Below are 16,439 nucleotides of genomic sequence, written 5' to 3'. Positions count from 1 at the left end.
CAACATGTGTATCCAGTGTCTATGAACACACGCAGTCCATGCCTGTCACCTGTTAAAGTTGAGGCTCCTCCAAAATGACGGCATGCAAAGCAATAAACTGCATCTTCTTGCGCAGAATATTCAACCCAGTCATATTCCTGATACACACTGACATTAAAGCGTCTTCCATTTCTAGTTGGGAAGTGGGTCAAACGAGGACGCCTGAGTCCGTCTGTTTTACATCCACTAATATCCTTCTTCTCTATTCCAGTTGACCCAGAGGCTGCTACTGCTGCTGCACCCGGGCCTTGACCTTCCTTATCGCTGTCCACGTCTGATCCAGCTCTTTCAATCTGAGAAATTGGTGGGGACTCAGACTCGGATTCAATTCGAGAAGTCGGTGTGGACGAGTTCTCAGCCTCCATGCATGTAGTCTCCGTCTCCCTGTTAGCATCTGCATCCCCGGCGCAGGTGCTGGAGTGGCTAACAGCCTCGTTAACAGCTTGAATCCCACCTTCACTACCTGGTCCTTCTCCCTCTGCTGCTGGGGCAACATTGGAGCCATCACCTTCACCTGCCTTTTTTTTGATAAAAAAAGATTCTAAAGTTCTTTGCTTTCTTTTCATTTTAGTTAATTAGCTTAGCCGAAGAATAAAAAAAACCGCGATAACATGACCCGCTCTGACCTCCGGCGGCTTCTCGTCAGGAGATACCACATTTCAAGATAGGGAGGGGGGATACGTTACGATAAGTATTGGGAAAGATAATATCTAGACTAGAGAAATCGATTGTGTTGTTCTGATTTTCATTTGTATTTAATTTATATGTATTAAATAATAGAATAATCAATACAAATTGACACAGAGTAATTCCATAAATTTATTTTTTTAAAACGAACATTTACATTTTCCCCTGGAGCCAAGGTGTGGCAGCTGCCATACCTTGCCATACCCAATTGACGCCTCTGCTGGGGCTGTCCGGAGCTAAGCCCTGGCACATAGGACGATGCTCTGACGTCATCACCCTCACACATTTGTCATATGTTTACAAAAAAGGATATATATGTTAAGACTTTTCTCGTTCTTAATATAGACTATATTTAGGGTCGATATGTGTTGACTTTACTTTAAAATAGCAGATCTCTGTGACTGGATATAGTTTGGCTTAGACCCCGGCCCCGAGGACGCATACGGTAAAACGCATACGCAAGCGCAGAAAAGGCTTCCGTTCACACGCATTCGATTCATTAACGTGTCCGTTCACATTAGACCGCTGGAAATGCTGGAAACGATGTAGTACATATGTCAGGCCTGTAAGTGGCGCTGCTGCCACCCGAAATACACCAAAAGCAGCGAAGAAGACCCCGGAGCATGGTTGCCATGGTTGCCCTTCTGTTTATTCTCCGCGGTGGACGGCGTGTTCTCCTGCTGTATCTCTCAGGTAGTCCACCAGCAAATGGAGGGGACCGTGCGGCAGAGTTTTCGTAAAAAAAAAATTCCTCCGGTCAACATGTCCGTTAAAGTTTAAATCTTCCGTACAAAATTAGAAAAGCGCCGGTCAGAGGTCTTCTTTGTTATTTATTGAGCTTTAAAACAAATTGATAACGACTCTGTTCTCTGTATAATAATATAATAATATTTTAATAAACGGTGACTGCCTCTCTTTTCCTCCCCCTCTTCTGACAGCCCAGCAGCAGCAGGAGACGTGGGGAGAGGGAGGCGGGCTATTTCATCGTTATCAGAAAATGATCATATAGGGCTTACACACAGCCGTTGGACCCCCAGAGCGTTGCGTATGCCGGTCTACCCACCTTGGGACCCGTTACCGTAGTCGTTTAGTGTCCCCCCCACACACACACACAGAACGGAGCAAGGCAACGAAACTTAAAATAATAAGCAGCATTTTACGGCGCGCTATGCATGGGGCCGCCTTGGGGGCTTTCCCGACATGTCGTTTCAGTAAATTAAAGGGTGTTTCATGTTGTCGTTGCTGTGGACCTTCTTAATACCTTGGAAAATGCCGTTTAATACTTTTTAATAGCCTTAATTTTCACTAAATTGATTTATCAACTTTTAATACTTTTTAAGACCCCGCGGACACCCTTTGTACACATAACTGTGGCTCACATGTTCAAACCTCTTAAGAGAAATATTCAACAGAGTAATGCGATTAATAAATAATACGACCTTACGCATTTATGTTTAGATTTACACTGAGAAACATAGCACACAGTTCTTTTCACTCCTACTCTTGAAAACACAAACAGGCATTTTCACGCTAGAGAACACATTGTAAAGGACATCTGCATTTACTTGACGGAGCAGAAAATAATAGCTGCATTGTGTTACAGGGGTGGGGAACCTTTTTCCTATCAAGGGCCTTTTCAATTTTCACAACATCCTCCGAGGGGCGTACAAATGGTTGAACTCAACCTCTGCTAAAAAAGACTAAAATCAAAGCCCATTCATTTTGCCTTTCTTTCATGCTGTGCAAAGAAAAAGCAACCTCTAGCCTTGCATGTGTAGTTGAAATGAGTGTCTGCATTTTGGTCCTTACGCCTTTTACAGACTCTCTCCAAAGCATAACATAAAAAACATTGAAAATAAAACAGATATCTTTCTGTTTTATTTTTCAATGTTTTTTATGTTGTGTTTTTTATGTTATGCTTTGGAGAGAGTCTGTAAAAGGCGTAAGGACCAAAATGCAGATACTCATAGCAGGTACCTTGAATTCCAGGAATGTAATGTAAACTTAAATGCAACAAACTGAGGAACACTGGATACTAAACTGCACAATGAGTGAACACAACAGAAACACAGCAAAACCAGGTGAACATAATCATTCGTCCATTCCTCCTGGAAAGACATTCTGCATCCACCTTTCTCTTTTTAATACTCGCCATATTAAGTTCGCTTCTATCAATGATGGTGACACGTTACAGTCTCGTTTAATATTGAAGACGTGACGTGAGATATACCACGTGATGACACGTTACGCTCGTGTTGTGTTCAAGGAACCCGGCCTTGGCCAGGAAAAACAACCAGTCGCTTGGTTAATTCTATTGCGGTCTACAGTAGATTTCTTTAAATTGTTTTATTGCAGTTAATTATTTATTTTTTGCGTTGTTTATAAATTACCTAGAGGGCCGTATCAAATGGTCTCGCGGACCGTAAACGGCCCTGAGGCCCTGAGCCATGGTCTGTGTTATTAGAAGAACTAAAAGCGAAATACAGACTTCTTACTTCCAACTCTTTCACAGCAGACATTTTAACTTGTCAAAGCTGGAAAGGACATTATTAATGTTTTCAATTAATAATTTCCCCATTGAATTTAGGTGAGCCAGTTCAAAGGCTCTGGCATTATGCATGCTAACTCGACGACGTGCAAGAATGAAGTCGGAGTTGAGAGACAACGATGTTAACAAGTAGCCAGTATAATCTAATTTTAAGCAAAATAAGTGCATAGCTGTCAGACGTTGCCAAAGAGTTCCGAGATCCACAGACCGTTTACCTGTATACAACCAAAACCCGCTGGATTAACAAATACTACAAACAGAATGCAGAGTGCTTCCAATACCAACATCTTGTCCCATATAGATGCAGAATATATTTGTATAGAGGTAAAGACAATGTTTTGGCCAACTCAAAGATTGGATGTTAATTTTATTTTATAGCTGGCAAAAAGCAGAATAAATCTGCCAGTTTTTATTTAATCTGGCATTATCAGCAATCACTGGCCGTAAATGAGAAATCTGTTTTTTTTATTTTCTTTTAAAGGAAAAAAAGACATTGTTTAAAAATGATCTGAAAAGTTGAATTTTAATTCTGCAACCCCTTTCAATTTCAACTACACATGCAAGGCTAGATAACGGATGTAACAAAACCCAAAGAGTTAGAAGCTAATAGTGCTGAAGTCATTGTGAGGGAGAATAACTCAGGTGAAGCAGTGGCAGTGAGGGTTTATTTAGTTCTATTACCTCATGTGAAAATGCCCAAAAGTCTGGCTGCATGAGTCAAAAGTGTGTGTATGTGATTTGTGAATGTGTGTGCCTGTGTGTTAAACAGAGACATGTGTCACCGGTTAAAGCTGTGGTGTTATCCGGAGCAGAAGGAGGAAGTGAGGCATGAAAACACAGCTGACACCCGGCTGACCTTTACTGAACTTCATCGAGAAGTGACACCACTTCCAACTGTACACAAAAAAGTTGGAGCGGCCGCGCCGGACCGCTGAACCGGTGACACGCTAAAACCTGGACATGACGTCCTTCGAGACAGAGCTGCCATGAAAATCTAAGTGGAAACAGCATCTCACTGCCATGCAGAGCTGTTTCAGGAGCTTGGTGTTCGAGAGAATGACATTTCATACAGAGGTGGATTGCCTCCCCTGTCCTTTACAGGAAAAGGTGAATATTTATTTATTTGTTTAATTTCTGTGGCTTTTCTATTTTGAAATAACATGGGAGCTGGTGGAAAAAAAAAGCAATTGAGTACAACAGAATGAGGTAGAGATAAAAGCAGTGTTATATATTAAAAGGGAATATTTAATTTGTCCTTTGCACAGAAAACTGCCGCTGTGAGGTACAAATGTAAGATCTTGTGAGATCAGTGGCTTGAGGGTATCTACTGACTTAAAGGAACGTCAACATCACTATGCGAGTCATCAATCATGTCAAGAAGGATGATGTTCACTGGACTTAAATTCTTGACATAACATGTAAAGGCTTCCGGCTGATTTTCCACAAATAATAGAGGCACACTCACCCTTGGAATGCTAGGCTGCTTTGTGGCATATTTTTGCTCAGAAACATCCTTCATTGTTTGGCAAATTGGAGCTTTTGTTGATGCTGTACCATAAGTAAATACTTAATGAGGTTTTTCTAAGCAGGCCATTATTGAGCAAAAGCAAATTAATTCCTTTTATTTATTAAAAATGTCCTGATGAAAAGGAAGAACTGCACACTTTAAACCCCTATAATTTAACTTAAAGTGGACCTATCATGCTATATTTGAATAATATAGTGTAGCACCATACCTATATAAGGCATATTTATACTTTTTATTTTTCAAAATACCAAGCAGATCATGCATTTTAGCCATTCCTCATTTGGCTCAATTTAACACTGTCTTTGCATGGGCTGATTCTGTGAGAACAGCACCATCTACAGGCCTGGCATATGTACTACAGCGTCTCCAGCGCTTTCGAACGGCAATGTCCGTGGCTGTCTCCTCCTGATTGGTGGAGTTGGCCCAATAGCTGTAGGGCCACTTCTGTGACGTCATAGAAGTGTTCAAATCTGGATCAGTCTGTATCAGATCCGTTGCAGCCCCTTTTTTTAGAGATTTGGGTATGGAGGAAAATAGAGAAGGTTGTGTTTTCACAACATATTCATGTATAAAAGACATACAAAAGTGCATTTTGCATGATAGGTCACCTTTAAAGGTCCCAGATCATGCTTTGCAGCATCCCGTAAACCCCTCTGTTTCAGCCCTGCTTCAAAAGTGCTGATTCTGTGTCTGTTACTGTAGATGAAAATAAGGAGCCACTCCCCACGCCCGTCTGTGAGATGTTTGGTTACAAAGAACACATTGGTCCTCTAGGAGGAGATTCAGGTGATAAGGGGGGGTGTTACCTTGGTTGGTGATTGGCTAATGGTTACACAAGCCAAAAAAAAACGTTATGACATCATAAAGTGGCCACAATCTGATCAGCTCATTTTCAGACAGGTTTTTATATAAAAGGATCAGAACAAAAAGTGTGTGAATCTTTTTCCTGAAACTTTCAGAATCTCTATACACAGAGGAAACTGCATCCATTGGTTTGATGGGTTGCAATACCTGTCACTGGTCCTCAATCTTAACAACCCACTAGATTTGCATTAGTTTTGCCATCTGCTTTATAAAAAAATAAAATCTTCTTACCGTTGGCAACAGCTCCAAGCTTCCTTAGCAGTTTGACATGGGAGTCTGGTTTGATGGAGGTGGTGACGTGAGGCTCGCAGCCAGCAGAGTTTAGTAAGGTGTAGTAGTACAGCAGGCGGCCCAGATCTGTTCCCTCCACAGTGGGCAGAACATATTTGGTCATGTGGCTGTAAAAGGCCTCAGGGTTGATCTTTAAAGTTTCAAACAGGCAGAGGGACTCGCTCCGGGATTCAATGTCCTTGGTGGAAAGGCTGGATGAGAAGAAGGAAATAAATGAGAAAAAAAACCGATGAGGATTTGTAAATGAATGTCCACAAGGAATGTCAAAATCCACAGCAATATAAACATACATCAAAAACCTTGCCCATCCCAAGTTCAAAGCTGTTACATTTGCTGTTGTAAACACCTGCTGTGTGAGATATGTCTTCTCTATGGTGAGTGTCCATTGGTAGACAGGTATTTACTGGCATTACAATTCCTGATGTACTTGGGAAAGAAAAGGGGGAAAATGAAGATCTAAGTTTTTCTTATAACAGCGGTAATCACCATGCCTGGGAAAGATAAGAAAAAACAGCAATACTGACAAAAACTAAACATTTAATCAACACAAAAAAAAAGAATCAAAGGATGAAGAAAACCAGCCCTGGGGACTATTTGATGGCAAAGTAGTATTTGAAAACAGAAGTGGAAAAACAGCACTGTGATCTGCAGGCTTATCCCCAAAGATACAGTCCCGCGGAAAAAGAGGAGCATTTCACTGAATACAACTGAGAATACATTTAAGAACTTGGTGAGCACAGACATAACACAATTGGGACCAATTGTGAAAAAGTGAAGAAAATAATGAAGAATGCAATGTGGAAATGCTCAGAGTGTGGAAGACATCTGTGTTCTTATTAGCGATTTCTTCATGTTGCGCACGACTTGCTTTCGCTTTTTATAAACACGTTTTTACCACCAAACTCAAAGCTAATCGCAGCAGGTGGTGTGAAGAATAAGAGGACAAGTAAAAGCAACACAAGCAAAACTCGAGAGAGGGGACATTGGGAAAAGAAAACCTGAGATAACCGCAAACAAAGGTCAAACAAGGGAAGATACAAAGAATACAGAGGCTGAGGAAAAGAAAAACTAACTGCTGCTAGTCACTGAGGGGCTCTAGGCAATCTGTGTCTGTCCGGGAGTGTGTTTGTGTTCGAGTCTGTTCATCTGTCAGAACGGGACGGCATCAAAGAACACAATGTCTCCTTAGGGCCCTCCATCAGAGCTCGCTGGGAGGCTCTCGCTAATGGAAAAACATAGGCAGCGGCAGCAGGGTGGAGGCAACTGACAATAAGCTCAATAATGCAAATAACACTAATTATCCTCACAACAGGGGCTCTAATAAGACCAGAGTCAACAAGAACAACTAGGCAAAGACTCTCTCAGTCCCTTTTCCCTCTCTCTTTCCTAAGTGCACACACTCACAGGCAGCATGATCAATGTCTGATGTTTGATTCTTTTAATCACATTAGCTCCACAGTGACTGAAAGCTGAACAATGGAAACAACTTGTCCAGGTACGGCTGTTTGAGGGAGGTTAAAAGTTTTCCTTTGGCAGGCGCACGTTGGCAGCAGTGAATGGTGGATTACGCCCAGTGTTGATGTAAGGTTCTGCTTTCCTGTGTGTGTTACTTTAGTTCTTCAAAGCCACGTTGTAGTCTCCGCTTTGTCTTTCTTCTCTGTCCAGAGACAAAAAGTGTTTAGTGCATGTCTTTGCTCAGGTTGTAAGCACCTTTCCTTTTCCCTCCCAAAGCTTTCTGCATCTCTTTGTCCCACTATGTGCTGCACGTGTGCTTTGCTACTGCTGGTATTTCTCTCTGTTTACAACACAATCCCCTCGCTCTCTCTCTGTTATCAGGTGGCTGTAAAATCAGGAGATTCTCATTACAATCTTTTCTTGTTTGTTTTCAAAAGCCGGAGCATGGGCCGATTTAATACGGTTGAGTATTCCTCATTCTCTTCCTTATCCCGCTGTTCTTCTTCCTTCTTAGATTACCATATTCTGTTTTTTGTCTCTTCCACCATGTCCTAACAAATATAAGCTTTAATATCCTAAAATTCAGAGGCATATTCAATTGCCATGATAATATTAGAGCCAGATTCAAACTCTATGAGGGCTTTGGCTGAGCAGTGATGGTAATTTAGCATGTCATGGTTTGAATAAATGCATCATTTTTTTTTAATGATCGGCACTGCTAATTTGTTTACAAATAACGGTCCAGCAGGGGGTTGTAAAAGTGTATTTGTGTGGCGCAGTACAATGGCACTCATAAATTGACAATGAGAGTTACACTGCAGAGGCATGGTGCAGTTTGTCATTGTGAGGCCAGTTTTTTCGGCTTACGACACAACTTATTAGAAAGTGTTAGCATACAAACATGCACCAGAACCAGGTCTTCACACACCCTAAACAAAAGACACATTTCTTCTTAGAAAACAGCAATATACAAAATAATTATGTATGGTTTATGTATGAAAATTACAACTGCTTAATTAGGTATGAGCAATTACCCTTACACACAAATTACCAAATAAATTACTGATCTTTATAAGTTAAGAATACAATACATATCATTTGGAACCTGAAGTTACTGTTTTCAACATTTCCTCAATTTTTGCTCCATATTTGGTCTCCTTCCAGCGCTGAGAAAAATATCTGAATTTAGCTGCTAAATGCTCCACTTTGTTCACCAGCTAGCCGCTAACTTTATCCGTCTGATTTTGGTTCTGGGAAGATTATGTACGATGAGTTTCTTTCACTATAAGCCGCCTAGTGCGTTTTGAAATGATGCTAATGGGAGCATTGAGAGAGAACCAAATGGCTGATGAGGCTCATGCAAATGTCATTAGTTTTGCAATTATTTGGTCATAAACCAAAGTACTGAACTAATTAAAACCTTGACCTGGTGTCTTGAGCAATGTGGTGCACCAACCACCTGACCAAATGAAATTAACCATCCCTGAACACAGGCTGCCAGAGTAGTTAAACTATAGAGGTTACATGTGAGAAATTCATTTTCTAATCGAACAAACGTAATTCCCAAAAACGTATGCAAAGAGCATTGAGAAAGTTAGAATTCAAGCTGATTGTCTATGTGCCATACATGTATTGTAACTCTTAATTACAGTCAGAAAGACTCCTTTGGTTTTATTGAATCAATTCATGAACAAAAAGGTTATGCAGCTGTATTCCTTAGTCTTCCTGCTGGTTCTCCCCAACGGCTCGAGGAAGCGTGCTTACACAGTCACGCTCCAGGCTCAATCCTTGTACAGTGTCTGAGGACAGCACATCAATAATCCCTGAGCACCAGAACCAGCAGCAGCTGAACACCAAGAATGTTTCTGACCTGTGTGAGTAGCAACAGCATGACCCTCCTCCAATGAATGCTACAACTGTGCCTTTTTTATTCTGGACAGGAAAGCACATCAGCATTCTCAGCACATTCACATGAACACAGAGCAAGATGCAAGCTCTCAGTGACAGCAGATATTGTGTATATTGTCATTTTTCATTGTTAAGCTATTGGCATATCAGAAACCCTTATAACATGACAAAAATAGTCACTTTCAACTGATTTACATTTTTCTTAAAAGCTCAAAGTACACAATATGTAACATGAAAGCCTACTGAGATAAAACGGTCAAGGTGAAACCTCAGTCATGGGTAAGAGATGAGAATCTATGGCTGGGTGAATGCTGTTCATAAGGTTCTTGGAGTTAATCTAATTAGTATTCCATAAAATAGCAGTATAAGATGGGAAATGTTTGCGTTGCAGCAGCATAAAAGACAAGGTATTGCACATAAATAAAAAGAGTAGAAATAATTCTAAAATGGTATGTACTAGGGCTGAACGATATACCGTGTCATGGCGATAACCACAATATGCGCATGCACGATATTCACATCGCAGGGAATTTTTTTTTAGGGCGTTATAACTCAAACACGTCATGTTACAATTCTTTTGCTGCTTGTTACAAAAGGAAAACTTGCGCAGCTCTCATGTCAGGGGTACTTGAGTGGAGTGACATGCAGGCTCTGAGTCTGCATGCACAGCAAACAACTATTTCAGATGCCTTTGCCGGTGTTACGCCATATGAGAAAGGTTCAAAACGGCATAAAGGAGCTGGTGTATAGCTGTTCTTGATTTTATTTATATAATGTTGTTTAAAAGATGTCCACTACTTTGATGCTATTTGCACAAAAAAGGTATTAATTGTGGAATAAAAAGTTAAATTACCTATTTGGTCACGTATGTTAATTCCCTAATGTGATAATGAAGCTTCCTATAGTTTAATGTAATACGTTTAATCTCTTGGATCCCTTCTAGACACCACTCTTCTTCATTCACAGATGAACCCCCTTATTTGAGGGTAAGCAACATGCATTATCATGACATGTTAGATCATGACTTAAGGTGTGATGAGTCAACCAGTTAAGATCCAGACGTCCGTGACTAAAATCCTTCATCCGGTTAAATGTAGTTAAAAAAAACGCAATATATATCGCAGGGGAAGAGAATATTGCAATGTCAGTTTTTTTCAATATCGTGCAGCCCTAGTATGTACCTTATTCAAAGTATGGTTTGAATGAAGAGTATTTTATATTGATGCAGGAAATTGTCAATTATTATGAAATGATGACTTAATGGGAGCGGTTGGAAAGTACATCCCAACATATGGTAAAATATAATCATGATACTTAAGTCACAGTATATTATCTTGATTCATGGTTCACAAAACTATATTACTACCATTACTTCAGTCATAACCCGATATTATCCTAATACAAGTCACGTTAGAATACTATTGCCATTATTAGGTAAAAAAACATTCATTTTGTAATATCAAATATCCTGCCGTATGCTGCTAATTGTGATAACATAATATTGTTAGGGGATACTAATTGCCAATATTGGGAATACTATGCTGTATTGATTTCTTATTTCACCCCTGCTGTATGGTATTTGCCAATTTCTGACGTAATTTGAACTTTTATTTGATGACGAGGTCACCAAATGTGAAATTATGAAGGAGTGGGTACAGATTTCAAAGATGTCGTCTGAGGACGTCTCGGAGGATTCCTCATTAGACTCAAAGCAAAACATGTCTCATTGATGAGTCAGAAGGGAAGGTGCTACAAAAAAAAAGGTTATTTATCATCATGGGCTCATTTGAGGGAGAAGCAGCACAAGCACTCAGCGGCTGATGGTGGCAGGTAAAAACTGAAATTGTGAGTTTTATGTTTTTAAAGGTCAGACGGGATGTTTGGAATCGGCTATCTCACTGTCGTCTGATGTGAAACGCATTACTTTTGTACCCTGCCTTTACTGATCCAAGTTTCATTTTTAAACTCAACAAAAGCCTGAAAAGACCTACGACAATAAACAATGAGGTAAAAGCTGTGATGGTCAAATGTTTCAAATGTTGAGAAGCCATTAACTTAATTCTAATTGTAGAAAAAAGGCAGTGCCAACAGAGGTAGAGTACAAGCGAATTGGCAGCTGATTTCTGAGCACACGTCAACACCCTTCCCGTTTTAGGACACGCCCTGTCATTAAAATGTCAATGAAAACCAAGTGAAATCCTCATCCCGAAAGAGCCCCCGTGTAGATCTACAAAGCCTGACACGCAGCGAGAACAGCTGACGACGGTGGTGTTTAGCAGGGCATTGATTCCTCTAAAGCGTTTATTCTGTGTTAATAGCAGCGTCTCAGGGACACTCTGGCTCTACCATCCATCTCTGCTCCCTCCATCCATCTCCCCCATCCTCCCCTCCGCTCTCCCTCCCTGCACACACTGACTCAAAGTGTATTTCTCCTCCTAAAGACCTTTCTCTACGTCCTGCTCTTTGTAACACTTAACGACAAGCGCTCCACAGCTTTTCCCTCACATTTACCTTAAATAAATAAATGTGTTTTTCTAAGACACCCCTAATTTGTGCTTGATTCTCAAGAGCTGCACGGCTAAGTAAACGATTCATATTCAATGCTGCTTTCTGTTAAATGCCAAAAATGAATGAACTAATTATTTTCCAAGCCAGAAATCCCCCCTTCACTACCAGTTTAATCCATTGTTTTATTCTGAAGGTTAACACAGAGGGGTTTGTTTATATATCATTCATAGCCTGATAAATATAACATGTATTCCTTAAATCGTTGCTAAAAGCATGTTTTCGAATTTATTGAGTGATACGAAAACATTTCAAATTTCCGTAACAACGTTTAAATCTCATATGTCAACAGAATGAATCAAGCATTTTCAACCTGGCTTCATCCCTACGTTCATATCTCTGTTTCATAAAAGTATGCGCATAAGCACATATTTTAAAAGAGATTGCATCCTTTGCATATTTATACAAAAACTAAATATTTTATATAATTTGTATTACAAAAAATCTTTTTCTTAATGGAAGTAATCAAGTAGAAAGTTTCATTGTGGAATGTGAAAGTGTTTGCTTTTAGTGTCTCCTCTTGGCTCTGGGCTGATTCAAAGTCTGATTAATATTTACTGCTCCTGTAGATTACAACATCACGAGTGATTGGCCTCTTTTTTCCCTGGGGGGTTTCCTATGTACTCATTTATTCGCATCTCATACCTAGACTACAGCAACTCCCTCCCGGATAAAGGGAGTCCAGAACGCTGCTTCCTGTCTGGCGTTCAACCACCATTCAAATACTTCAACTCCATTCAGATTCTCACATAACAATACCGATCTTGCATCCAGTTCAAGATGCTCGTTCTGACCCCTCAGGGCAGTGAAAAAGAAAGCTCTGACCTGGCCTTTGAGCCGAATGGAAACAAATGTAAAGCAACAGAAAGGCTCTTGTTATCGCCCTTAACCCACGTATCTGGCCTCCGAACTGGATTTGATCCCAGGACCCTGCACTGTAGCTGCTTCTACAGACCAGGTGCTGTCCTCCATTTCCCTGCAGGGATCAATACGAGTTTAAATTCCATCCCACCGCCACGCTTCTGTCTGTGTGCGTCTTTTCCTTTAAATGTCCCCTCTTCGGCTCTATTTATAGCCTCCGTGTCCATCCATCCGTTTAATCAATACGCATATTGCAGCTGCCTCAAGTCAAGATTATAGTATGAATATTCTTCACACATTTGTCATGATGTTGAGATTTCTGCTAGAAACTCAACGTGGCAGCAGCTGTGGTCGCGGTTTGAAGAAGGTACAGGTTGTAATTTATCGTTAAGCGGAGTCCATAAAGCATTTTGCTTATCAGAATGAGACAGGGGATATTTATCAAGGATGCACACGAGTTTTCGCACAAACACGCACGCAATCACACACACATACACACACACATCTGCTGAAAAGGCATTCTATTAAAACAAGGACAGGTGCAGAGCTAGTCAGATCCCCGGCTATGAAGTCAGAGAGCAAATAAATTATGGAAATAGACTGACACACTCGCATCGTGTCTCCCTCTAAAACACAACCACACACACACGTTCACAACATGTTTGATTTACTCCAGCGGGGCTTTCAGTGTGCTTTTTATGTAGGCGAGTTCTGTTGTAAATCAGAGGCAGTGTCGATACCAAAACTCATATTTTTTTCATTTTCAGACTTTTGAGTATAGTAAGGGAAAGGACGTGCGCACAAACTGAACTGAATAGAAATACAGCAATATGAGTTCCTTTATCAAATGCTTTTAGGGATGCTTCAAGTGCGCATAGACTTAACATTTAAAATGATGAGAAGAGAAATGCTCAGGCGGAGGTTATGTGAGGGTGTTTGCATTTCTGTGTGTGTGTGCATGTACTGTACCCGCTGTCTGTGAACAGAAACTCGAGGTGAGTCATGTAGACCTCCCACAGTGGAACACTGTAGCGCTTAGCCAGAGACAGAGAGATTCTGTACACGTCGTCCTCCAGCGTCCTAAACAAACACAAATAAAAAGAGGGGGAAATAATGATCAGATTCCATCGCGTCAAAACAGGAGGAACCATGTTTAACTCAAAGCTTAGTCTTTTAGATGAAGAAACTGGAACCAGTTCTATTTTCTTTATAAATGTGCTTTCTGCCAATTCAACGTATTTCTTTTCTTGCATTAATATTGAATGTGTTGAATAAAACAAATACGTACAAGGGAATTAACATTGGTGTGTCATGATGCATACAGTATGTTAACACAGGAGAATGAATTAAGTTAAATATAAAAAAATGCTAAAGAAATCTATTGAAAGAAAAAACTGATTTAGAATAAAAAGTGAATCAATTTTGACAAGACGTACAATTATATAAAGGTAATACAATATGCCAATTACTAATACATTGCACACATTACTAAAGAAATGTGTGCAATGTATCAGACATTTACATTTTAAAGGTTTTCTATCATACAAAATGCACTTTGTGATGTAAACATACATACAGTTGCAAGAAAAAGTATGTGAACCCTATGTGATTTCTGCATAAATTCGTAATAACATGTGTTCTGATCTTCATCTAAGTCATAACGATAGACAAACCCAGTCTGCTTAAGCTAAAACCACACAAACAATGATATGTTTTTATGTTTTTATTGAACACACCATGTAAACATTCACAGTGCAGGGTGGAAAACCCTTGGATTTAATAACTGGTTGACCCTCCTTTGTCAGCAATAACCTCAACCAAACGTTTCCTATAGTTTCATATCAGACCTGCACAACGGTCAGGAGGGATTTTGGACCATTCCTCTTTACAAAACTGTTTCAGTTCAGCAATATTCTTGGGATGTCTGGTGTGAATCGCTCTCTTGAGGTCACGCCACAGCATCTCAATTGGGTTGAGGTCAGGACTCTGACTGGGCCACTCCAGAAGGCCTATTTTCTTCTGTTGAAGCCATTCTGTTGTTGATTTACTTCTGTGCTTTGGGTCGTTGTCCTGTTGCATCACCCATCTTCTGTTGAGCTTCAATTGGTGGACAGATGGCCTTAACTTCTTCAGCAAAATGTCTTGATAAACTTGAGAATTCATTTTTCCGTCGAGGATGGCAATCTGTCCAGGCCCTGAGGCAGCAAAGCAGCCCCAAACCATGATGCTCCCTCCACCATACTTCACAGTTGGGATGAGGTTTTGATGTTGGTGTGCTGTGCCTTTTTTTCTCCACACATAGCGTTGTGTGTTCCTTCCAAACAACTCAACTTTGGTTTCATCTGTCCACAGAATATTTTGCAGAACATCCAGGTGCTCTTTTGCAAACTTGAAACGTGCAGCAATGTTTTTTCTGGACAGCAGTGGCTTCCTCCATTTTATGACCAACTTATGCAGAAATCCAGGTCATTCCAAATGGTTCACATACTTTTTCTTGCAACTGTATGTGTTCCCCGGTGTGTCAGGGAACAAAACCCTCTCTTTTCCTCCGTACCCAAATCTCTAAAGACGGGGGTACAACGGAGTTGATCCAGATTTGTGGCCGATATGACGTAATATCGGAAATGTGTTTTTTTAAAGCTAAGGGCCCAAAATTAGCGTTTCTCTAACAGGGCTGAAATAGAGGGATATGAGGCATGACTAGAATGGGTGATCTGATAGGTATTTTGACTTCATAGAATTTTTTTTCATAATTTTGTATACATCTGAGACCCATAATATATGCCTATATATATATATATATATATATAATAAGAGGTAAAATTGTGTAGAAAACACTGTATTGACAGTATAAGACCCCGCCCCCATTTACTCTGTGAGGCCGAGGATGGTCTCCTTCTTGTAGTCGCAGTCGGAGCTGAAGCGCTGCACGTCGACCCCCCGTCCCAGCCCCTGTAGCACCTGGGCCTGGGTGAAGTCCGTCAGGCGCTCGTTGTACACGTGCAGCTGGCTGATCAACTTCTGCAGCTCCTCGGGCCAATCAGAATAGGCGGACACATGCTGTGTGACCAATCGAATGAGCTCCTTTGGGTCAGCCTGTGAAAAGAGGAAGAAAACTCATGTTGACACACAGGCTGCAGCTGAATGGGTTATTTCATGCTGGTAGCCTCACAGAGTAAAAGGATATGAAGTGAGCAGTTGTTTATTACTACACTAAAGACTGCTCTGAATAAAAGAAAATGGAAATTGCAGAGGCAGAGATCTGACCTCTTTGTTGTAGGAGAGTGAACATATTCGCTACAGGTTTTACATTTAAATAAATCATAATAACTGTTCTTTTACTTATTTAAGTCAATTTCACAACATGTTTAAGATGTGAGCTTAGATTCATATTGCTAAAGAGATAACTATCTTCTCCTAGACAAAACACCTAAGTTAAATAAAATGTTTTAACTTTATTCTTAACAAATACTTTGGGGCTAGGTGTCGATTTCGGCTTCTTTTTGATTTGTGTTTTTTTTGTAATATTTACCAATATATCCTGAATAAACTTTTAGCACAAAAGCATTTTTATTATCAGAATGTATATGGAGGAATAATAAAACAATAATCTGAATTGAAATGTGTGTTTCCATCCACTGCTGCAATGCAAATACGAGGAGTTTGGGCATAAAAAAAAGAGGACGTAGTGCA

General features: G+C 40.3%; 1 protein-coding gene across 1 annotated transcript in view; it reads right to left on the bottom strand.

Moving 5' to 3' along the window:
- Positions 1-16,439, bottom strand: part of nbas (NBAS subunit of NRZ tethering complex) — a 184,705-nt gene that overhangs the window by 59,311 nt on the left and 108,955 nt on the right. Inside the window, exons 41-43 of the mRNA XM_079645282.1 lie at positions 15,619-15,842; positions 13,716-13,826; positions 5,898-6,148 (exon numbers count right to left, since the gene is read on the bottom strand). Of these exons, the coding sequence (XP_079501408.1) occupies positions 5,898-6,148; positions 13,716-13,826; positions 15,619-15,842 (586 nt within the window). The remainder of the gene's footprint in view (positions 1-5,897; positions 6,149-13,715; positions 13,827-15,618; positions 15,843-16,439) is intronic.

The sequence above is a fragment of the Notothenia rossii genome, assembly GCF_949606895.1.
Source record: "Notothenia rossii genome assembly, chromosome: 8".
NCBI lineage: Eukaryota > Metazoa > Chordata > Actinopteri > Perciformes > Nototheniidae > Notothenia > Notothenia rossii.
Note: the sequence above shows the minus strand (reverse complement) of the source record. Positions and strands in the feature narration are given on the sequence as shown.